The 24,653-nt window shown below is 40.6% G+C and overlaps 1 protein-coding gene and 1 non-coding gene across 18 annotated transcripts in view; one reads left to right on the forward strand and one right to left on the reverse strand.

Moving 5' to 3' along the window:
* Positions 1–24,653, forward strand: part of Ncor1 (nuclear receptor corepressor 1) — a 162,619-nt gene that overhangs the window by 126,473 nt on the left and 11,493 nt on the right. For 14 of the 17 annotated variants that reach the window (XM_038324739.1, XM_038324736.1, XM_038324745.1 and 11 more), the window contains 14 exons: positions 349–489; positions 5,500–5,583; positions 5,977–6,233; positions 6,507–6,861; positions 8,539–8,760; positions 10,787–10,996; positions 11,436–11,585; positions 11,992–12,183; positions 15,450–15,615; positions 16,152–16,645; positions 19,454–19,582; positions 20,355–20,521; positions 20,818–21,029; positions 23,821–23,964. In XM_038324739.1, the coding sequence (XP_038180667.1) occupies positions 349–489; positions 5,500–5,583; positions 5,977–6,233; positions 6,507–6,861; positions 8,539–8,760; positions 10,787–10,996; positions 11,436–11,585; positions 11,992–12,183; positions 15,450–15,615; positions 16,152–16,645; positions 19,454–19,582; positions 20,355–20,521; positions 20,818–21,029; positions 23,821–23,964 (2,923 nt within the window). The remainder of the gene's footprint in view (positions 1–348; positions 490–5,499; positions 5,584–5,976; positions 6,234–6,506; positions 6,862–8,538; positions 8,761–10,786; positions 10,997–11,435; positions 11,586–11,991; positions 12,184–15,449; positions 15,616–16,151; positions 16,646–19,453; positions 19,583–20,354; positions 20,522–20,817; positions 21,030–23,820; positions 23,965–24,653) is intronic. The other 3 variants (XM_038324741.1, XM_038324750.1, XM_038324746.1) reach the window with 2 other exon arrangements.
* Positions 24,497–24,626, reverse strand: LOC119813840. Its single transcript, XR_005285286.1, has one exon. It is a non-coding gene; the product is annotated as a small nucleolar RNA SNORA44 (small nucleolar RNA).

The raw sequence follows: 24,653 nt of genomic DNA on the forward strand, positions 1-24,653 counted from the left end.
TTGTTATCCGTATCTGGATACCTAGCCTTTGCCTGGCACACAGGAACCATTCAGTTAACTTAACTGCAGTGAATAAAATGTTTTCATGGATGTTGTCTACAGAAATTTATGTTAGAAGAAGTTTTTGTTTGTTTTGTTTGGAGTGGAGTGTCACTGTGCAGCCCTGGCTGACCTGGAGTTCACTATGTAGATCAGTCTAATCTCAAATTCATAATGATCCATCTGCCTTTGCCTTAAGAGTGCTGGGATCAGGTTGTTTTTATAAGACTAATATTAAGCTGACCTAATTTACTGTGCATTATAGATAGGTTTAGGTCTCTGAATAATTCTTGTTTCTGTATTGTGCAGATATTAAGAATGCCCGAGAAGGTACTCGGAGTCCAAGAACAGCTCATGAAATGAGTTTAAAGAGAAGCTATGAGTCAGTGGAAGGAAATGTAAAGCCAGGGACGTCAATGAGGGAGGCTCCTGTGTCAGCACCGTTAGAGGGTAAAGTGTTATCCAGACGCACTTAATTTCGTGTAATAGTTTTGTGTGCTTCATTGAATTTAATCTCTAGCATTTCTACCTGAAATTCATTAATATAATTTTTAATCTATATCCAAATAGAAGGAAGTAAAAACTGAATGTAATAACCACAGCAGAGGTCACTATTGTAGAATTATCTCCTGATTCAGTGAATTTAAGAATATAAAACCTGTGGGAGTGGAGGCAATATAAAACGTGTTTTGAGAATTTCTTTTTAATACATGAGAAAGTGATATATAATGAATAGAGCAGGGACATAGGTTTTACCTTTAGCTGAACTTTTCCTGGAGTATTTTTCTGTGCTTGTCTCTTCAACTGGAATTTAGAGGACTGTACATATCATTGTAAGCAGACTATAAACCACTGTCCAACTTGGTGCTATTTGTGTTATGCATTCAATTTTGGATCACTGGTTTGGTTTACTTTTAAATCTTTTTTTTTTTTTTAATTTGGATGGTCAGTTGGCTTTCTTTCTTTCTTTCTTTCTTCCTTTCTTTCTTTTTTTTCTTTCTTTTTATTAAAAATTTCCACCTCCTCCCCGCCTCCCATTTACCCCCCTCCCCCCTCTGCTCCCCCTCCCTCTCCTCTCTGCTCCCCCTCCCTCTCCTGTCCAGAGAGCAGTAAGGGTTCCCTGCCCTGTGGGAAGTCCAAGTTCCTCCCCCCTCCATCCAGGTCCAGGAAGATGAGCATCCAAAGGCCCCCCCAAAGCCAGTATGTGTAGTAGGATCCAAATCCAGTGTCATTGTCCTTGGCTTCTCAGCAGCCCTCATTGTCCGCAATGTTAAGGGAGTCCGGTTTTATCCCATGCTTTTTCAGTCCCAGTCCAGCTGGGCTTGGTAAGCTCCGAATAGATCAGCCCCACCATCTCAGTGGATGGGAGCACTCCTCACAGTCCAGACTTCCTTGCTCATGTTTTCCCTCCTTCTGCTCCTCATTTGGACCTTGGGAGCTCAGTCCTGTGCACCATTGTGTGGCTCTGTCTCTATCTCCATCCATCGCCAGATGAAGGTTCCCTCACAGTTCTGACTTTCTTTCTCATGTTCTCCCTCCTTCTGCTCCTCATCAGGACCTTGGGAGCTCAGTCCGGTGCACCATTGTGTGGCTCTGTCTCTATCTCCATCCATCGCCAGATGAAGGTTCCCTCACGGTCCTGACTTTCTTTCTCATGTTCTCCCTCCTTCTGTCTTAGTTATGGTTTCTGTTGGAGTGAAGAGACACCAAGACCACAGCAATTCTTATAAATGAAAACATTTAATTGGGGCATGACTCTGGAGGCCATACCTATTCAAATCACCACAATCTGCCTCAGATAATTTAATCAAGATTAAGCATGCCCTGTCTAATTTTCCCAATTATATTTTGTTTTTTGGTTTTTCGAGACAGGGTTTCTCTGTCGCTTTGGAGCCTGTCCTGGAACTAGCTCTGTAGACCAGGCTGGCCTCGAACTCACAGAGATCCGCCTGCCTCTGCCTCCTGGGTGGTATATATACCACCCAGCTAATATATTTTCTCTATTTAAAAAAAATAAAAACAAAACAAAACATCATCAGTAGCTATAGAGATAGCTCAGGGGTTAAGATTACGTGCTGCTTGCCTGCGGGGCAGTGGTGGTACACGCCTTTAATTCCAGCACTCAGGAAGCAGAGGCAGGTGGATCTCTGTGAGTTTGAGACCATTGTGGTCTATAAGAGCTTGTTCCAGGACAGGCTCCAAAGCTACAGAGAAATCTTGTCTGGAAAAAAAATTATGCGTGGTTTGCCAAAACCAGTAGTCAGTGTAGGCTATTTACCACTATTACACAGTGAGCCCAAAGGTAGGCTTTTCAGCCAGATGGGTTAGCCACTGAGTTCTGGGTTTCTGTGTGACTCTGCCCCTCCAACCTTGGGTTCACAGACCCATTCCATGCCATGCAAAGGTCCTGAACTCAGGTGTCATGCTCATACAGAAGGCACTTTACCCACTGAGCCGTCTTCCCAGCCCCAGTGTGAAATTTCTTTGGATATGATTTTAAAACTCTTTATTTGGGTATGTGTAGTTTATTTATTTTCTCTAATTTTATAGTGTCCATATTTCTTATTTTCTTTTTTCCCAAGTATATTTCAAAGTTGACCAGTGATTTTTTTCAATTAAGGTGCATTCAGAGTTTAGATTCCCAGGAGTAGGAGAGTGGGGTCGTGAATGTTTTACCTGTTGCTGATTGAGAAACTGGAACAGTGGCTTCTGTAATGTCTGCACTAGTTCATACCCTACCATCAATGGTGGTGCACTCCTTTAATCCCAGCACTTGGGGTGCAGAGGCAGGTCAATCTCTGCGAATTCAAGGCCAGGACAGTCAGGACTGTTAAATAAAGAAACTGTCTCACCCCCCCCCCCCCCCCCGCAATTCTTTCCTCCCTCCCCAATACATTATTTCCAGGATTGTAATTGTTTATGAAATTCATTCTGGCAGGGGTGAGATAGAATATCAAAATAGTTTTAATTCGTATTTCCCTGATGACTAAAGAATGTTGTACACTTAAAATATGTATTGGCCACTGCCGGGTGGTAGCTTATGTCTTTAGTCCTAGGAAGCAGAAGTAGGTGGATCTCTGTGAGTTCCAGGGCAACCTGGTCTACAGAGTGAGTTCCAGGACAGCTAGGACTACATAGAGAAACCCTGTCTCAAAAAAACAAATATACACACACACACACACACTGTTGTCCATATTTTCTCCTTTGAGACCACTCTGTAAGCTCTCAGCCTATGTTTTGATTATGTAGTTCAAAGTTTTCACATGTTCTACATGGTACTTTTCTTGGATCCATAGTTGGCAAAGGTTTTCTCCCATTCTGTGGGCTACCTCTTCACTTGTAATAATCCTTTTTTGTCAGGTCTTGTTTGTCAATAATTATCATTTTTCCTTAGTAACCCAAGTCTTATTCAGAAAATCCTTACCTGTGCCTGTATCTTGAATTATTTTTCTCTCTTTTTCTTCTAGCATTTTTTGTTTCAGGTCTTATGTTTTGGTTGTTGATCCATTTGGAGTTGATGCTTGTGCCAGGTTAGAGGTTGTTCAGATGGTTGTCGAGCTTCCTGGCACCATTTGTTTAAGGGACTATCTTTTCTTTAATGAGTATTTTTGTCACCTTAGTCAGAAACCAGGTAACTACAGCTGTATGGATTCTTGTTTCGGCCTCTGTTTCCATCAATCCACGTCTGTTTTTGAGCTAGTGCCATCCTGTTTGAGCATTCACCCAAAGGACTTCTAGCCTGTTACAGAGATACTTCTTCCTCCATGTATTGTCGCTCTTTTCATAATAGCAAAGAAATGGAATTAGCCTAGATGTTTATCATAAGGTGAATATGATCCATATACACAATAAAATTCTATTTGGCCACAGAAAAAATTGAAATTATGCAATTTTTAGGAAGATGTATGGAACTTCAAAATATCACATTTCTTCTATTTGTTTTTGGTTTGTTTGTTTGTTTGTTTTTGAGACAGGGTTTTTCTGTGTATTTTTTGGCTGTCCTGGAACTCACTCTGTAGACCAGGCTGGCCTCAAACTCATAGAGATCCACCTGCCTCTTCCTCCTGAGTGCTGGGATTAAAGGCGTGAGCTACCATGCTCTGCTAAATTTTTATATATGTATGTTTGTGTAGGAATGAAGGAAATATATGCTAGCCCACAAGAAAAGGGACCTATAAGAAGGGGGAAATTATTTTTAAATAAAAAATTACCCTATAATTAAATCTCAGTAAATGTTATCTATGTTATATTTAAAACCTAAAATGTAATGATTAGTTAAATTAACATTGACATTTATAAATCTTATTTTAAAGCTTTGATTATGCTGTTCAAATTCACTTCTTGTTATAGTTCTCCTCTGATTAGCAAGGTTTCTGAAATTGCCCAGATGTTCTGTGTTTGTTAATTACCTTAAAAGGGGGACTTCGTGGGGTTTCACTTTCTGCTGTGGCTCCTCTCATAAGAAATGAAAAAGGGGGAAGAGTGATGGGATAAAACAATAACAGAAAAGGCAGGTTCTCACTCTAGCCCCGGCTGGTCTTGAACTAACCATGTAGCCCATGCTGGCCTTATATTCAGACATCATAGCCTGTCTTTGCCTTCTGAGTGCGGGATTTAAAGGTTTACTCCACCATGCCCAGCCAAATTTTATTTTTATTTTGATGTCTTTCATTTTTCATTAGTTTTCATTATGTAAATTTAAATCATCTGTTTGTTTTGTTGTTGTTTGAGGCAGGGTCTCTCTGAGTAGTCCTGGCTGTCTTGGAACATGCTATCTGGACCAGACTGACCTCAAAGTCACAGAGATCCTTTTATATCTGTCTCCCTAGGGTTGGGATAAAGAGTGTATTGTACCACATCCAGCCTACATCTTCTGATTTTTCAAGAGAAATATTTTAGATTTAGCTTTAAACATATTTTGGGACACAGGTAGGGTGTGGACAGGCCTTGGCTGGCTTCAAACTCCTTAAATTATTTTCTTGACTTCACTCCACAAGTGCTAGGATCATAGGCGTGAACTACCAAATCCAGCTGAATTTTTTTGTTTTACAACAAACTTTAGTGTGTTTCTTGATCACTTTGTATTTGGGAAAATGTTCTATGTGAATTATGATATTATGGGGCAATAGAGATGACTCAGAAGCTAAGGGCACTGACTGCTGTTGAAGAGGGTGCAAGCCTGTATATGGTGTGCATATGTGGAGATCAGAAGGCAATTTGTAGGAATTAGTTCTCCTCTTCCACCAGAAGGAGCTTGGGTATTGAATTTAAGTCATCTGCCTTTACTGCCAGGCATCTCACCAGTTCTTTGTGATAGTTTCTAAATTGTGTACGATTTTGAAATGACATCCCTTCTATCACATAGGTTTTTATCAAAATTATATTCTCTATAGACAATATTCAGTATTATGAGTTAACTATATTATGTCTAATAACTGGATTTCTCTACTGTTTTGCAAGGTCTGATATGCCGAGCATTACCCAGAGGGAGCCCTCATTCTGACCTCAAAGAAAGGACTGTGCTCTCTGGTTCCATAATGCAGGGTACATTGTATTTTGCCTTTTTATTATGCACTGATTCACTGGCTAGGTAGTTTAATATTAATTTTACAGAATATTAAACCTACTTTTCAAGATATTTTACCCTTTGAAGTATTAAATGTTAAACCCTGATCTTAACTTTGTTCTTAGCTACATAATTTAACAGAATGTTTTAGTTGCTAGATCTTTTAATATCAACATTAAATAACATTTAATAACATTTAATAGAACCATTCTGAAATTATAACGAATGATACATTGTTATATTTTGAGTAATCCTTAAAACATAATGACTGATGAATGCCTACTTGAGGGTCTATGGCAGAAGTTCAGTGGCAGGGCTGTGCAGCCATCAACATCATTTTAACAAGTATGTTTCCCGAACTCTTCCTAAAGGCACACCAAGAGCAACAGCTGAGAGCTTTGAAGATGGCCTTAAGTATCCCAAACAGATTAAAAGGGAAAGCCCTCCTATCCGAGCATTTGAAGGCGCCATTACCAAAGGAAAACCATATGATGGTATCACCACCATCAAAGAAATGGGGCGGTCTATTCATGAGATTCCACGACAAGATATTCTAACTCAGGAAAGTCGAAAAACTCCAGAAGTGGTCCAGAGCACAAGGCCAATAATTGAGGGTTCCATTTCCCAGGTAAATAGCTCATAGCTCTTTCTGTCAGCAATTCTACTTAAGACTGACATTTATGAAGCACTTTAAAAAACATGACTTAGTAGTTCTAGGTAGTTCTTATGTCAAACTTCTTGGTAGTAAATCTTTCATACATATTACCAGTTTTTCTTGTATACATAGTTTAAAGTGAATAATTCAGGAGTGTGTATAATTGCAATGAGCCAGACATACACCTGAGAGGGAACAGTATCTAGGTAACTCTGCTATCTGTAATGTTTGTTTCATTCCCCTTAGGGCACGCCAATAAAATATGACAACAACTCAGGTCAATCAGCTATCAAACACAATGTGAAGTCCTTAATCACAGGGCCTAGCAAACTACCCCGTGGAATGCTGGAAATTGTACCAGAGAACATAAAAGTAGTAGAACGGGGAAAATATGAGGATGTGAAAGCCGGTGAGCCTGTGCGTCCCCGGCACACGTCAGTGGTGAGCTCTGGCCCCTCCGTTCTCAGGTCTACACTTCATGAAGCTCCCAAAGCACAGCTGAGCCCGGGAATCTATGATGACACCAGTGCTCGCAGGACCCCTGTGAGTTACCAAAGCACCATATCCAGAGGCTCACCCATGATGAACAGAACTTCCGATGGTAGGACTTTTGTTGAAACATTTTTTACCTCTTACAAATCGAAAATACCAAATAATTTGCTCTAGATTACCTCAAGATCCACAGGTTTTAGGACTAGGGAAATAGCTCACTCAGCAAAAATTCAGTCAATAAAATACTTATACTGACAAGTTGAGTTCAGGGGTTGGGGGTGGGGAGGCTGAGCATAGTGATTATAATTCCAGCACTGGAGAGGTGGATATGTATTCTCTGGGGTCAATATGTGTATTTTGAGATCTTAACTGTTAGGCCAGTGGTTCTTAACCTGTGGGTTGTGATCCCTTAGGTCACATATCAAATATATTTACATTACGATTCATAACAGTAGCAAAATTACACTTATGAATTAGCAATGAAATAATCTATGGTTGGGGTCACCACAATGTGAAGAACTGTATTAAGGGTGGCAGCATTAGGAAGGTTGTGAACTACTGTGTTAGGTCTTGGCTGAATGGTGGAGAAGTGAGGAATGTTTTGGGGAGGCGTGGCACAGCAGGCAGAGGAAGGAGATCCTACTTGAGGGAAAAGGTCTTGAAATCAGGGAGGCTAAACCAGCAAGACTTTATTTTGATAGGGAGATTTGTTTGGTTGTGGCCACATTTGTGTACCAGTAGAATTTTAGTTAATAGCTTTAGGGTAGCTGGTGTGCTGGTCCACACCTACAGTCCCATCACTTGGGAAGCAAGGAAGAGGCGGAAGCAAATTTGAGGGCTACAAAGTGAGAGACTAAAAAACAAAACAGCAGCACTAATGATACTTGTATAATATCATTTGTATATTTAATATCTGAATTATTCCCTTAAAATGTATAAAGCATGTGTAATTTAATCTCCAGTAGTGCAGAAATAAAAGAGTAAAGATATTAAGTACAACTGAAGAGTAGGCTCTGCTCCTAAGAGCACTGGTTACTATTCCAGAGGACCCAGGTTCAGTTCCCAGCTCCCACACGGCACTTAACAGCCACCTGCAACTCCAGTCCTGGGTGATTGGACACTCTCTTCTGGCTTCCAAGGACACAGCATACATGTGGGGCATAGATATACTACAGGGCAAAATGCCAAAGTATATTTTTACAAAAAAAAAAAAGGGAAAGAATTTCAGAGAAATTAAGTCACATGGCTAATGTGGTACACTTTATGATACATAGGAATCTCCACAGTGAGGGTGGTGCAGAGTGTAGAGATTTGGTAGGTGTGCAGGAACCAGTCTAATCACAATGATGAGTAGGGGTGGGGCAAATGGATATGGATAAGGTAAAGAATCACTGAAGCGCAGACTGAAGGTATAAAATTAGGCTAACTTATGGTTGACAGGTAGCAGAGAGGTTAGGAAACATAAGGAGGGAAGAATTTGAGATTTGCTACATGTGTTGCCCAAATAGGTCTGTTTTGTTTGAGAATTTAGATGTTAGTATCATGCAAGATACATGATCATTTACAGTGGGATTTAGAGATTATTGAACTTCATGATCTTCATAATTTTAATATGAGGTTATTTAGAATTATTGCTGTGCTCCAAAACATCACAGTGGTCTCCAGGTTTCAAGGCTACTATTAGTTCTTAAACTTGAACATATTAAAAGATAGGATTTTTATTGGGACACACAGTGAAGTCTTCTCAAGGATTTGTGGCACTGATGGTCTGTTATTGCTGTTACAGTTTCTTCCAGCAAGTCTACCAGTCATGAAAGGAAATCGACTCTGACCCCAACCCAGAGAGAAAGTATACCAGCCAAGTCTCCGGTGCCTGGGGTGGATCCTGTCATGAGCCACAGCCCATTTGATCCTCATCATAGGAGTAGTGCCGCAGGAGAGGTTTATCGGGGCCACCTTCCCGCACACTTGGATCCAGCCATGCCCTTCCACAGGGCTTTGGATCCTGGTAAGCTCAATATTTAATGACAATTTACAGCACAGAAATACAGTATCAACATGACTATGTTAATTACAGCAGTTCTGACTACAGGTCAGTGCCTTTTCTTACTACTGACTAAATCTCACCACTGTTTCTCTGTTATGAAATAAACTCCACAGCTTGTTAGCTTTGGTTTTTGTTTTTTAATGAAGCCATAGTTTAAAAGACAATTAAATGACAAAACCATTTTAGATAGCTGGGTATTGTGTTGCACGCCTTTAGTTCCAGCACTTGGGAAGCAGAGGCAGGTGGATTTCTGTTAGTTCAAGGGTAGCCTAGCCTTGGGTTATATCCTGGTTCTTACAGCCGTTTTTATTACCAAGTTGTCACATTAAAAAGCAGAGAAGCCAGGCAAGTAAGATGGGTTCTAAGGTAAAGGACCTTGCTTGCCAACAACCTATGGCACCCACACAATGAAAGGGGAAATAAACTCTCACAGGTTCTCCTCTGTGAGATGCAATATGCACATCTGCACATAAACCTTTGTTCACACAAAGTAAACAAAAACATTTAATGCAGAAATGCCTGAGGTTACTTATCTTTCGTGATAGCTAGGAACCTGGCTGTCTGGGAATAATCTGGGAATATTATATCTGAAAGCTCTGCTGTTGCCAAATTGTTACTTGAACCTAACCCTGATACAGAGATCACAGACCAACTTAGAATGGTTCATTCCATGTAAGCTTTTGACTTAGCAATGGTGTGAGAGCAAAGCCTAGTCAGCAGAAACTTTACTTTTAATTGTAAACTGGGTTCCTTCCTGGGGCTAGTAGTATGTGGTAATGCCTTTCATGATGCTGAGTGCAGCGGTGAGCCACAGCCCCTCAGTTATGAATGGAAACAGTTGATGGGTACAGTGTAAGTTCTGGGCTTATATATTCAACGCGCTTCCAGCTTCTGGAACTTGTGCTTTATGGGCTTAGTGAGATACAAGCCTGTTGTGATTTGCAGACCACCTGTGTTTACACAAATGTCTCCCAGAGGAAATGTGTTTCAGCAGTCACACTTAACTGACTTGGAGTTGTGGTAAAAGTTTAATTAATGGTCTATAAGACATATCAGTGGTTTTTGCTTTCTTTAGGAGAACATGTACATATGAATGGTTCCCTTAACTTTCAGACAAAACTTTTTATATTTGCTCAGTGTCTATCATAGAACTTTATTTAATAATACTTTCATCTTATTGTCTTATTTTTCCATCTGAGCTAGATTATAAATGGTTTTGAGAATAGGGACATTATCTTCTAATTTTTATACTTATGACTTCATTGCATCCTGTCTCATGCTTTTATGCAAGGGCTAAGAAAACAACTCCTTTACCAAATCCTGTCGCTATAGCGTTTGTTTTGTTCACGGTAAAGCAACAGTGGCTTGAGAGATACTGGGTAGCTCTTAAAACCTAGCACAGTTTTCAACTGGCCTTTATAGAAAACATTTGCCATCCTTTTTCTTTCAAACACATGCATTACTGAATCATTTTTACCTCTAGAAAAATAAAATAAAATTCCTATGCTAGAATTCTTTTCGTATGCACTCCCACTGTTGTGTTTTCAAAAAGTCCTTTAATTTTCAACCACAACTCGCATGTAATTCAGTGAGAACTCAGTAGAGTTTCATGATAACAACTGAAATCAAAACTGCTTCGGGAGTTGAGAATCTGCCTCCCTCCCATCACATCTCAGGGTTAACGAGTTAGGCATACAGGACCTGGTGGCACACACCTTTAATCCCAGCACTCGGGTGGATCTCTGTGAGTTCGAGGCCAGCCTGACCTACAAAGTGAGGTCGAGGATAGCCAGGGCTACACAGAGAACACCCCCCCCCCCAATAAATAAATAAAAGGAAGAAGGAGTTAGACTTCATGTCACTCCTGGAGTGGAGCGACAGTGGCTCCTGCTCTAGCACAGCCACAGTGCTTCCTCACTGTGCCAGGGACGTGTTTAGCAGGCTAATCTCACACACTCAGTGCCATTTTTTTCTTTCTCTCACTCAGCAGCTGCTGCTTACCTGTTTCAGAGACAGCTTTCACCAACCCCAGGATACCCAAGTCAGTACCAGCTTTATGCAATGGAGAACACCAGACAGACAATCCTAAATGATTACATTACCTCACAGCAGATGCAGGTGAATTTGCGCCCTGATGTCGCCCGGGGACTGTCCCCACGAGAGCAGCCACTGGGTCTCCCTTATCCAGCTACAAGAGGTATATAGAATTTTTTCACATTTTCCAATAATTAATAAATACTTGCTAAATGAATGACTGAAAGGCATAAAAGAAGCTAATACTAGTCTCTATAGACTTTAGCCCTGAAAGCAGATAAAGTAATATTTTGAGATGAGTTGAACAGTAAACATTAAAGTACTAAGTCATATAATTGTAAAGTGTTTAAAGTTTGTGTTTTTTTTAATATGTCCATACCTGAGGTTATTTGAGGTTATTGTGTTATCAGTACTTTTCATATCCTCCTTTAGTTTTGAAGAGGTCGTAAGCAATGATAATTTTTTAAACATTTTATTTTTGTCGAATGCAAATTATCATTGTTATTATAAAGAGACAAAATGGAAAAATCATGTATGCTTCTGGAGTTAGGTGTCAGTTTGTAGTAATGCCTAACATAAGTTGTATTTGTCTTTTTGGATAGGAATCATTGATCTGACAAATATGCCTCCAACAATTCTAGTGCCTCATGCAGGAGGAGCGAGCACTCCTCCCATGGACAGAATCACCTACATCCCTGGCACGCAGATTACTTTCCCTCCTAGGCCATACAATGCTGCATCTTTGTCTCCAGGTGAGATGCTCTAAGCAAGGGTTCCAGAAAATAAGTCAAGGATTTTTCTAGGGAGAGTATATTTAAAATAATGCCCTCTATTTCTTAGACAAAATTGCTTAAAATTTATACATCTCTAACAAGACCAAGACGCTTCAGTTTTTTGGTTTTTTTTTTTTTTTTTTTTTTTTTTTTGGTATAGCTTGCAGAGGAATTCTGAGCATTTTTCTCCCATTCTGCTCTCCATTTAACGTATACATGTAACTTGATGCTCCACAAATACCCTAAACGCTTATACTTTGCTCCATCTGCTATCCGAGACTCCTAAACTGAATACAAACTTAATACATCTGTATTTGAAGCTGATTGACTCTTTGTGGTTATTTGCAGATTTAACTTGATAGACTGACAGTTTGATCTTTTACAGGACACCCGACACATCTTACAGCAGCCGCAAGTGCTGACAGGGATCGGGAGCGAGAAAGAGAGAAGGAGCGGGAACGGGAGCGGGAACGGGAACGGGAGCGCGAGCGTGAGCGGGAACGTGAGCGGGAACGGGAACGTGAACGTGAACGTGAGAGGCTCTCTGCTGCTTCTGCTGATCTCTACCTACGACCAGGTCAGTGCGAAGCTTTGCCCCTCCTTAGGCTACAGGTCTTGGTGATTTCCTGTGAGGCATTATGCTTAATTTTTCTGTGTAGGCAAATAAACATGGAAAACCAGTATGTGTAATTTACAAGCTGCTGAGCTGGAAGGGACTTTCCATGACAAAAGTGCCATTTCGACTAGTCCTGAGCAACATGGGTCTTCAGTTGCTCTTAAATACTGGGTATGAAAAGACAGCCCAGTCTATAGTTTAAAGGGGGAATTGGGAAATATGTTTAGAAGGAGATGTGGCATCTTGAATACAGTGCTTCCATTCTGTTTAGGAGGTCAGTCATGTGACCAGTAGCCTGAAAATGTGTTAGAACTCTGAAATTGTCTCAGGAATTCATGTATGTGCCAATGGTGGTATGAAACATTCAGACACAGAGAATGGCCAGAAAGAAACTGCTGAGGAGAACATAGAAGCAGAATCAAAGGGATCTGGCAGTAACTTAATGGGTTAAAAAATAAGATTGAGCTGCAAATTAAAACAACCTGATGGCACATTCCTATAACTCAGTGTTTTTGTTGGGGTTTTATTGCTGTGAAGAGACACCAAGACCACAGCAACCCTTATAAAGGAAAACATTTAATTGGGGCTGGCTTGCTGTTCAGAGGTTTACTCTATTATCGTTATGGTGGGAAGCACGGCAGTGTGCAGGCAGACATGCTGGAGAGGCAGCTGAAAGGCCTACATCCTGATCTGTAGGCAGCAGCAACGGAGAGAGCGACACTAAGTGTGGTGTGAGCTTCTGAAACCTCATCCCTGTGACACACTTCCTTCACTTAGGCCACGTCCACTCAGACAACCACAGCTCCTAATTCCCTATGAGCCTTTGGAAGCCATTTTCATCCAAACTACCACACCCAGCGTTTAGACTTCTACACTTAAGCTGAGGCAGGCAGACTATACATTTGATATCAGTCTGGCATTAATAACAAGAGCCTGCCTCATAGAAAAAGGAGTAAGGAGTGTGTGGGTGGTGGGGTTCAGAGTGACACAGCATGAAAAATGGCAAGATCACCATCATAGAAAACAAATACTTTTATTTTGGACATATTTAATCTTACAGATATTTGAGCCATCTCTCTTTATCCCTGATACATTTGCCTTTCTCAATTATTTTAATCAAGTAAGACCATTTATTCGGTTCATATTGTCAGATATGCTGATCTGACACTTAGGAACACAGACTGATGTACAAGAGTTAAACCCTGGTCAAGAGGTTTCCATGGGCAGGTGTCAGTCTTTAGATGCCATTTAAAGGGCAAAGTAGGTGTAGGCAAAAGGAAGGCAAAGATAATGGTTGTATAGGTAGGTACAGAAATGAAGATGAAACGTCAAGAGGGTGTCGAGTTCATATTTTAATGAGGGACAAACCCTTTGAAATCATGTCAACAGGTGGAAGGAACCTGAAGCTAATCATGAAATTTGATCCAGTCATTATTCCTAATGACTATGTAGTTTGTAGTCAATGTGGTGCAAACCTGAAATACATTGAAATATTACTCATTATTTGTACATAGAAAAATCATTAATAGTCTGATCCTTAAAAATTCTGTAAAGCGCCAGGCAGTGGTGGCGCACGCCTTTAATCCCAGCACTTGGGAGGCAGAGGCAGGTGGATCTCTGTGAGTTCAAGGCCTGCCCGATCTACAAGCTAATTCCAGGACAGGCTCCAAACTACAGAGAAACCCTGTCTCGAACCCCCCCGCAAAAAAGAAACTTGATATCATACTTCCTAGAAATGGATTCTAAGTTTCTCAATAATAAAATAATAAAACCCAACAAAAATTAAGCATAATCTTAGCTGTCATTTACTGTCACTTCCATTAGGCATTTCTATCTCAATTCCAGAAAGGAAAGAGAAGAACCAACAACAAAGTGCTATATGCTCATCCTGCATATTGTGCTGCAGGTTCTACTGTATTTAGTATGCTCTCCCGAGTCAAACAACTCCCCAAACCACTTTCCATACACCACAGTGAAAATAACATCAGTGGCTGCAGTACAGTTTGGGGTTCCTGCCCTCAAACGTGGTTCTTCCTGTTTTGCCTTTTTGGGTGTACATACACGTATACATGCATGTGCTTGGTCAGAGATTAATCCCTGTCATTCCTTGGGTACTTTTTCCTCACTGGCTTGAAGCCTAGAGATTGGGTAGGCAAGCTGGCTAGTGAGCATCAGGGATCCAATTGTCCAAGTCCCTCCAGCATTGCTATTATAAGCACATGGTAACATAACCAGTGTTTTTACATGGTTTGGGATGCCATGCTTATGTGGCAAGCACTAACTGAACTATTTTACTATCCAAGTCCTCTGTTCTGCTTCTACTCAACAATTGCATTTGTTGCAGCAAGCTTTCTCTTGTGGGATGGAATATTCACAGTACCCTCCCCGAAAGTTTGTCTTCCATAGCTACCCTTCTTGGAGGTTTGAGAATTTTACCCACTTAACTTTAACTCTTGCATAGCAGAGTTAGGAGAATCTCAAATTCTAATTCCCTAGTCAATTTCTTTTCTACTTTCCTTGTACTGTGCAATACCTCCAACTTTCTACCTCATTCTTTGCCTGCGTAAGAGCTAGACATTTTAGCACAGACTTATTTCCATAGCTAGTACTACTTCAGCCAGACCTTGACAATTTTCTCCCTTCTAAATATACTCTGGCATACATCAGTATTTCTGTAGGACCAATTCCTAGAAGTGGAACTGCTAACCAATTAGTCTTTACATTTTTATACACAATAGTGACCCCATTTATATGGTATTTGTCATATATCAGTGTCTATTTTTGTGAATCTGGTACATGGAAAAGATCAATTCAGTATCTAATGAGAAAATATTATTTTGATGTTTTTACTTGTCACTTTAAGACCTAGCTCCTACCAAAGTTCTGTATTATTTGAATTTGACTTTAACTTTTCATGTTTAATATAATCTACATAAAATGAATATTGTGATATTACCACATAATTTATGCATTATAGGATTTTTTTTTTGGCGGGTGGTGGTTTCGAGACAGGGTTTCTCTGTGGCTTTGGAGCCTGTCCAGGCACTAGCTCTTGCAGACCAGGCTGGCCTCAAACTCAGAGATCCGCCTGTCTCTGCCTCCTGAGTTTCTTATTCTTATTTTCTATCTAGTGATACTAGGAATTAAAAATTCCATAAAACTTTCTGCCTTTATTTTTGTATCTGCTACTTTTGGATTATCAGTGTTTCTTTTTCTTCTCTCTTCAGGCTCAGAACAGCCTGGCCGACCTGGCAGCCACGGATATGTTCGCTCCCCTTCCCCTTCAGTAAGAACTCAGGAGACCATTTTGCAACAGAGACCCAGTGTTTTCCAAGGAACCAATGGAACCAGTGTAATCACACCTTTGGATCCAACTGCTCAGCTACGAATCATGTCAGTCTTTTGTACTCTCATAAACGTTTTGACCAAAATCAGTACATATTTTGTATATGTTTTTTATTTTAATTTACATTTTTTGATGATTGACTCTGTGCGTGCGTGCGTGTGTGTATGTGTATCAGAGGACAACTGTGGGAATCTTTCTTTCTACCATGTGGTCCTGAGGATTGAACTCAGGTTGTGAGCCACAATGATTTTTGAAACCACTGACTAAAATAGTCAAACTTCTATTTGTTTTTTTAAAATATTTATTTATTTATTATGCATACAATATTCTGTCTGTGTGTATGCCTGAAGGCCAGAAGAGGGCACCAGAACTCATTACAGATGGTTGTGAGCCACCATGTGGTTGCTGGGAATTGAACTCAGGACCTTTGGAAGAACAGGCAATATACTCTTAACCGCTGAGCCATCTCTCCAGCCCATTTTTTTTTTTAATGTAATTTGTTCTTTCATTTTTCTCCACAAGCCTCACCCCTCCCCCAACAAATATTCTTCCCTTAAGTACCTTTCTTTTCTTTTGTTTATAGGCCACTGCCTGCTGGGGGCCCTTCAATCAGCCAAGGCCTGCCAGCCTCCCGTTACAACACCGCTGCGGATGCCCTCGCTGCTCTTGTGGACGCTGCAGCTTCTGCACCCCAGATGGATGTTTCCAAAACAAAAGAGAGTAAGCATGAAGCTGCCAGGTTAGAAGAAAATTTGAGAAGCAGGTCAGCAGCAGTTAGTGAACAGCAGCAGCTAGAGCAGAAAAACCTGGAGGTGGAGAAGAGATCTGTTCAGTGTGTGTGCACTTCTTCAGCCCTTCCGAGTGGCAAGCCCCAGCCTCATGCCTCAGTAGTGTTTTCTGAGGCTGGGAAAGATAAAGGGCCTCCTCCAAAATCCAGATATGAGGAAGAGCTAAGGACCCGAGGGAAGACTACCATTACTGCAGCTAACTTCATAGACGTGATCATCACCCGGCAAATTGCCTCGGACAAGGATGCGAGGGAACGTGGCTCTCAAAGTTCAGACTCTTCTAGTAGCTGTATGTATCTCAATCCGAGTTTCACAATGTGATATCTGAGTAAAGAATTACTTTATTCTTTAGGTAAAGCATGGCCTGATATGAAGCAATCCTAATGCTTGACAGTAATATAAGAGAAAGTATTGTGGATGTAAAAATGTATCTTCTAATATTCTTATGACTTACACACCCCCATGTCCTAAGTACCCCACCAATATATTATCTAGGAAAAAATCCATAGAATTATAGTTAGAAGTGGCTACATGAAAACTAGATCTTCTGAAGGTATTTTAGGCATCTGAAAAGTAATGGGATTATCGTCAAGATCTGAGCTACCACAATATAGTCTCTCTGAGAAACCGTTTTCTAGGTTCACTATCTCCTAAAGCCTCTTAGGTCCTTTTTCTTTATTTTGATTTTTTTGAGACAGGGTTTCTCTGTCCTGGAACTAGCTCTTGTAGACCAGTCTAGCCTCGAACTCACAGAGATCCGCCTGTCTCTGCCTCCCAAGTGCTGGGATTAAAGGCGTACGCCACCCAGCCCTTAGGTCCTTTTTCTAAGGTGGTTTTTTTTTTTTTTTTTTTTTTTTTTGTAAGCCTATTAGTGACTGATACTCACTTTGTATCTTTCTTGAGAATGGATTTGGATTCAATCTGGCTAGTCATCGTGATATGTGTATCAAAACACTACGCAAATTGCTTTAAAATTTTTTTTTTCCTGAGACAGGGTTTCTCTGAAGCTTTGGGGCCTGCTCTTGTAGACCAGGCTGGCCTTGAACTCACAGAGATATGCTTGCCTCTGCCTCCCGAGTGCTGGAATTAAAGTCGTGTGCCACTACCGCCTGGCTATGCTTTTGAAAATTACTTATGGGTGATGAGATCAGCCCGAGGCACTTACCACGGAATCTGATGATCTGAACCCCATAGTGGAAGAAGAGAACTGACCCTGGCATCAGTTGACATTCACATGTATGCAGTGATGATGGCTTTCCATACACAGAAGTAAATATGTAGAGGAAGAAATATAACTTCATTTTTTTCTTAGCTGTGACCTAAATTCTACTCTATATTGAATTTTAAAGGAAAAGCAAGCATGCTTAAATAAGCAGGTGCGATAGTGGCAGCTTAATCATGTAGCTATTTTTCAGTATCTCCATTAAGGAAATTTAATAGCACTGGAATAAAGTGTAGTTCTGACCTTCAAGCTTCCAATTGTATAATTACAAGTTATTGGCAACATTTTCAGAAAGAAGTGGGCAGCTCGTTCTTGAACTACAGAAGAAATAACTTCCTTTAACCTGGAATTAAAAAAGTTTACGATGTAGGTTTTCAGTGTGAGAAAACTGGAAGCTCAGGGGGAAGAGAGCAGCACAGGGCATCTTGGAGGGAGCCGTGGATTAGCATGCTGTCGTCAACTCACATACCAAACTTTGCTTTGGGAGCTTGTTTTTCAGCAGCCTGCAAACAGGAAGATTTTTCTGTTCCTACCTTTGAGTACAGTTACCTTTTCTATCCCTGGCAGCATCCTGCATGATACATGGGCTAGTGACAACTATCCAGTGTCATTTTCTGTGTGACTCCTGAGAGCCTCTCTCATCCTTTACCTTGCATCCGAATCTTCAAGAGCACCATGAATATAGTTTGCAATTAGACTGTATACTGACTAGTTCTCCTGTTAGTTTTTGTCATTTGAGATGTTGGTTCATAAGCATCGATGAGTAACAATAAATACAAGACTTTCAAGTCAGAAGGGTACTTAAAATATAATGGTTTGTTTTAGCTCCTCAGCATTGTTTCCATGACAAGTAGAGGTATGTAGAGATGTCCATTTGAATAGTAAGAGCAGTATGCAGTGGCCAAGAAGTTCACCTTTTTTAAAAAATATTTATTTATTTTGTATACAATATCCTGTCTGTGTGTATGACTGCAGGCCAGAAGAGGGCACCAGACCTCATTACAGATGGTTGTGAGCCACCATGTGGTTGGTAGGAATTGAACTCAGGACCTTTGGAAGAGCAGGCAATGTTCTTAACCTCTGAGCCATCTCTCCAGCCCAAGAAGTTCACCATCTATGCCTGTGTTCAGCCAGTGTCATAACCCTGACTTCGGCTCTGGTACGCCTGTATAGATGGTCTCTAACAGGAGAAGATTTTTAGCAAGTTCTGCCTGGATCTCCCCAAATTTCAGCTCTAAAGCATGGCAGCTTTGTAGAAAACTGCCCATGACCTACATTTGCAGAGCCCATTAATTCTCTTAAGTGCTGTATGTATCTTAGAAGGGTCTGTGTGGACTTCCTCCATAATTGGTTGGTACTCACCCTCCCATTGAAGTTATTTCCTTCACATATTTCCTACCACTCCTGGTCACTTTCACAATGTAAAACTTGAGTTCTTTAAAAAAAATAATACTGTTTTATAAGCAATAACTAGTCTTGGAGCAGTGAAGCAGCTTTATGGCTTATTTTGTTAAGATCAGATTGTTCCACAAAAATGGAATTATTGAAGTCAATTAATGGTTGAGATCTACCCCACATTTACTTATTAATAACCTTTGATGGTAGTCTGTTTATTTCTTTTCAAGCTCCCAGAGGCTTATCACAAATCTTAATTCTGCTTTACCATATGCCTAAAAAACCTACAATCTATTGAGATTAGGATCACAGAGGTACCTTTAACAGTCTGTGGGGTTTGATTAAGTTTTACTCCTAGTATGGAATGCTACGAACATTCTTTAGCGGAATCAAAAACTAAAATATGTAAATAGATTTGAAGAACTTGGACTTTTGAAACTTTCTGTGAATTTATTTTGAAATAAGGTTCTTTTCTTAAAGTGTCTTCTCACAGGTATGAAGCACCTAGTGATGCTATTGAGGTGATAAGTCCTGCCAGCTCCCCTGCACCACCCCAGGACAAGCCACAGGCCTATCAGCCAGATATGGCTAAGGCAAATCAAGTAGAAAGTATGTCTTTTTGCCATTTCCCTATCTCATATTTGCATTAATATTTGCTTCTAATTACCTGTCTAGGCCATGGTAAGAACAACTTGTTGCCAGGTAGTCTTCTTTAGAAACATTTAGAGCTATACTAACAAAATGCACCTTTTAAACTATTTATTACTCTTTTGTTTATATTTTAGTGAAAATAGATGCACAGGGCTGGGGAGGTGTCTGTAGGTAAAGTAACTACTGCACAAGCATGAGGACCTGAATTTGGATACCTAGAACCACATGAAAAAAACGGGCATAGCAGTGAATCCTGGAACCCCAGCATGGAGGAAGAAGTGCAGGGAGCACAAATGGTGTTTCCTTAAGCTCACTGGCTAGGCAGTCTTGTTGAATCCATGAGCATCAAGTTCAGAGAGACCTTGTCTCAAGAAACAAAAATCAAGGTAGAGAGCAATAGAGGAAAGATACTTGATATCAGCCTCTGGCCTGCACGTTCACACATACATGCACACACTGCTCTAACAGGCTTGTGTGCTTGTGCTCGTGCGCACGCACATACAGAGAGGAAAAAGGCTGGTAGCTTTGCCTACTTCTACACTCATATTTTATTGTACTAGTCTTCGTTCTTATATTTGCATTTTTTTGCTTCAAGATAAAAAAAACAAAAATTAGGTATAGGTGCGCATTATCACATCCTTTTCTTATGTTCTTCTGAGTTATTAATATTTGATACTAAGTCAGGGGCAGAGGCATCCTTGGGATAATGTATCTACCTGTTGTCTATTAGATGAGCCGCCTCGGCAGTATGAAGGACCACTGCATCACTATCGGTCCCAGCAGGAGTCACCATCCCCACAGCAGCAGCCACCACCACCACCTCCGTCCTCCCAGGCAGAAGGAATGGGTCAGGTGCCCAGGACCCATCGATTGATCACCCTTGCTGACCACATCTGTGTAAGCCTTTTCTTACTGCTTTAGTACTATCTGTTAATCATGCAGAAAGCAGGGTTTTTCGTTCTTGTTGTTATTTGTTTTTTTAACAAAAAAATCATAGCAGAGGTATTCAAGTTAATTAGCCTGGGGCACTAGGAGTCTGAGGCAGGATGACTGCTATGATTTAAAGGCCCTTTTGTGTTCAGAATGAAACTATATCTCAAAAAAAAAAAAAAAAGATCAAAAGTTGAGCTTACACCATTATCTTGGGTAGCTAATAACCCTTACCATCTACTCTTTTCTCTTCTCATTCACAGCAAATTATCACACAAGATTTTGCTAGAAATCAAGTTTCCTCACAGTCTCCTACTTCAACATTCCAAACGTCACCATCTGCGTTGGCGTCCACACCTGTGAGAGCTAAACCATCAAGTCGCTACAGCCCAGAGTCCCAGTCTCAGACTGTGCTGCATCCAAGACCAGGCTCTAGAGTTTCTCCAGAAAGCCTTGTGGATAAGTCCCGGGGAAGGTAGAGTCTTGTTTTGTTTTTACCAAACATGTAAATTTTGTTGTAATAAGATAATTCTAATATGTCTAGAAGTTATGAGATTCATTTCTCAAATATCATTCGCCCTTATTCTCTGGAAGGCAGGGGTGTTTTTCTCTTTATATTCAGGATGTCCGCTGTCTGGGCACTTAGCACTATGTATGTGTATTAATGTATATTCAAAAGTAGTTAGGTAATATTTACAGAGACTTCAGTATTCTTTCGAAATTCTTTCTCAGGCTGGATAGGTGGTGGAACATTCCTATATTTCCAGCTACTCAGGAGGAAGGGGCAGGAAGATTCGAAGCTCAAAGCTAAATTGGGCTACGTAATGAGACCCTGTCTCAAGGAGTTAATAGCAGTAACAAAAAAAAAGAATCCAGGCTGTGCATACAGTGCAGGTTTGACCTCTAGTGGTATTTGTTACCATGTTCTGTCTAAAGTTTTTCAAAAAGGAAGCAAGGGCTTTAGTTCAAAATAACACACTAAACATCAATTGATGTTATATTATGTTTACATAGAACCAAGGAAATTAATGCTCAGAATGCTGAGAACAAAAATGAGTATCAAGCCGGGCGGTGGTGGCGCACGCCTTTAATCCCAGCACTCGGGAGGCAGAGGCAGGCGGATCTCTGTGAGTTCGAGGCCAGCCTGGTCTACAAGAGCTAGTTCCAGGCCAGGCTCTAAAAAAAAGCTGCAGAGAAACCCTGTCTCGAAAAACAACAACAAAAAAAAAAAAAAAAAATGAGTATCAGTAAAACAAAGATTGTATCAAATACTTTGAATATACATAGAGGATGAATAAACTAGATACATGGAAACAATTCTCAGGTACAAAAAGAGGAGACATGCTTATCCCTCAAAATGAGGAGTAGAAAGTTGTAAGGATAATGTATTTAAGAAGCTGGCTGGAACCAGGCAGGATGGCACACAGGACATAGGCAAGCAGATCACTGACCCTGTCTGGAAATAAAAAGGAAGTTGGCTGATCTTAAAAGTAGAAAAGCCATGGATTGACTCACACCTTTAATCCTAGCACTTGGAGATAGAGGCAGGAAGATTTCTGTGAGTTTGAGAAATAGCCAGGGCTATGTAGAGACCCTGACTCGAACAAAATAAAGTAGAAAACCTCACACCATTCTTTGTGTATCCTTAGTGCAGCAAATGGCCAGCTGTTTTTATTCTCACTTCCTCCTACCCCATCTCCTATCCCTATGCCATGCTGAACTACTTTTAAGCAAATATTGCATACATTTTTAAAAGCTTAATTATCTTTTAAGAGGGCACCCAATCTCATTACAGATGGTTGTGAGGCACCATGTGGTTGCTGGGAATTGAACTCAGGACCTCTGGAAGAGCAGCTTGTGCTCTTAACCTCTGAACTATTTCTCCAGCCCCAAAGCTTAATTATCTTAAAAACAATACGATAGCCTGCTTTTTCTCACTCTTTCTGGGTGGGGGTTTGTTTTTTGAGATAGGATCTTTTTATGTAGCCCTCACTATCCTGGAACTGGCTGTGTAGACCAAGCTGGCCTCTAACTAGAAGAGTTCTCTCTGCCTCTGCCCCTGAGCGTTGAGATCAAAGGTGTGCACCACTAAACCAGCTTATATTTTTCTCTTCTTTTTTAAAAAAGCACATGGGCTGGAGAGATGGCTTAACAGTTAAGAGCACTGACTGCTCTTCCAAAGGTTCTGAGTTCAATTCACAGCAACCACATGGTGACTCACAATTATCTGTAGTGAGAATACTGTATATATAATTAATAAATAAATCTTTTTTTTAAAAAAAAGGAAAGTACAGTTATCAAGAACAGAAGGTTGACTATAATCTGTAATTCAGCAGCTGAAGCAGGAAGACATGTAGAACCCAGGAGTTCCTTTTAGATTAGCTTGAAAAACAATCAATCACACACACACACACACACAATATAAATAACTGAATAAATAAAAAATAAATGAGGCAGAAAACTTGATGCTATGTAGCAGATTTGGAACAATTGATGACATTAGTGAAGAGGGATTCCAATTGGCTTCTCTACTTATAACCTACATCTGTGGATCTGAATAAAGGAGCTTAGTTTCATTCATTTTTCTCTTAGTAAAACTATCTGATTTTGTCATTTAAAATGTTTATACAATCCACTTTGCTGTCACAGTTCTGGGAATGCGTCGAAGGCTAGGCAAGTGGCCTACTGCTGATCACACCTAGGGGAGCCCTGTAGTTAGAACAGATGTGTATCACAAGCTATATGGAAATGGCTGCTAATTGGGGAGAAGAGATAGGAAGATATGGGTGTTTTATTTTTACATTTACAAAATACATAAAATGGGGGGCTGGAAAGATGGCTCACTGGTTAAGAGCACTGGCCACTTTTCCAGAGGAAGAGCACCCACATGGCAGTTCACAGCTGTCTGTAACTCCAGTTCCAGGGGATCTGACATCCTCACACTGACACACATACAGGCAAAACCCCAATGTACATAAAAAATAAATCTTTACAAAATACATAAATGGTTGGAGTATGGTATGTAAAGTTAAAATATGTAAACTAAAGGGTAAGCCGTAAAGGACAAACCATGAGGATGAATCAGGGTTTTTTCTCCCCTTGTGGGTGTTAAGATTAGAGGCTCATAGATAAACCTTAAAGAACTCAACAACTTTCATTATTTTAAGAAGAGAGTGGGATTGATAAAAATTATACATAGTAAATGCAGACATAGACTCAGAGGTGACCCGGGAGTACAATCTAAAATATTGCATTTTCTACCCCAGCAGGCCTGGAAAGTCTCCAGAGAGGAGTCATATCTCATCAGAACCCTATGAGCCCATCTCCCCACCCCAAGTTCCTGCTGTGCATGAGAAGCAGGACAGCATGCTGCTCTTGTCACAGAGGGGAGTGGAGCCTGCAGAGCAGAGGTGGGTCAGGGGCAGGCTGCACCTAAGGCTTTCCTTAGTCACTGCCTTTTTCCTCTTTGTGTGGTATTTTCATATCAGGCTAGGACTATGGGAAGAACATCTAAGAGTATTTTCCCCATGAGCTAATACTACTAGATGTTAGCCAAAACAACACATTAACCAAGTTAGAGAAACTCCATCATTATTCCTGCATGTTAATCCTTCTAGACCCTTTGGGCAGCAGGTGGTGGTAATTCAGCCAGCTTTGAGTACCTGTCCTATTTCAGGTGTTGTAGATTGTGCACAGACTGTGCCTTTTAAATTTTCTTCTCACCTCATTCTAACCCCAATTTTGACCTGAGTGACTTCGTTTGTCCTATCTCACTGCTCTGTGTCTCAGCAGAGTAAGTACACTAAGGCGCACTGAGTAAAGCACCTGGTCACTAGCATGGCGTTTGCATTCCAAAACTAGGCTTATGAAGCTCTATTTCCTGCTGTTTCACCCTAGTATTCTCTGTTGTCTTGAGCTTTTTTTTTCTTTTTTATTTTTTACATGTATAGGAAAGTCGAGTGGCAGCTATAGGCACTGTGCTGGCCTGGGCTGTCAAAGTCTCTCCAGTTACTCTGGCATGCAGTTGGAGCTTTTTTTTCTTGAGTCACAGTTTCTTGGCATTAACATCCTTTAATGCCAAGAGCCAAATACATGATTT

This window comes from Arvicola amphibius, chromosome 4 (genome assembly GCF_903992535.2).
Source record: "Arvicola amphibius chromosome 4, mArvAmp1.2, whole genome shotgun sequence".
In the NCBI taxonomy this organism is placed as follows: Eukaryota; Metazoa; Chordata; class Mammalia; order Rodentia; family Cricetidae; genus Arvicola; species Arvicola amphibius.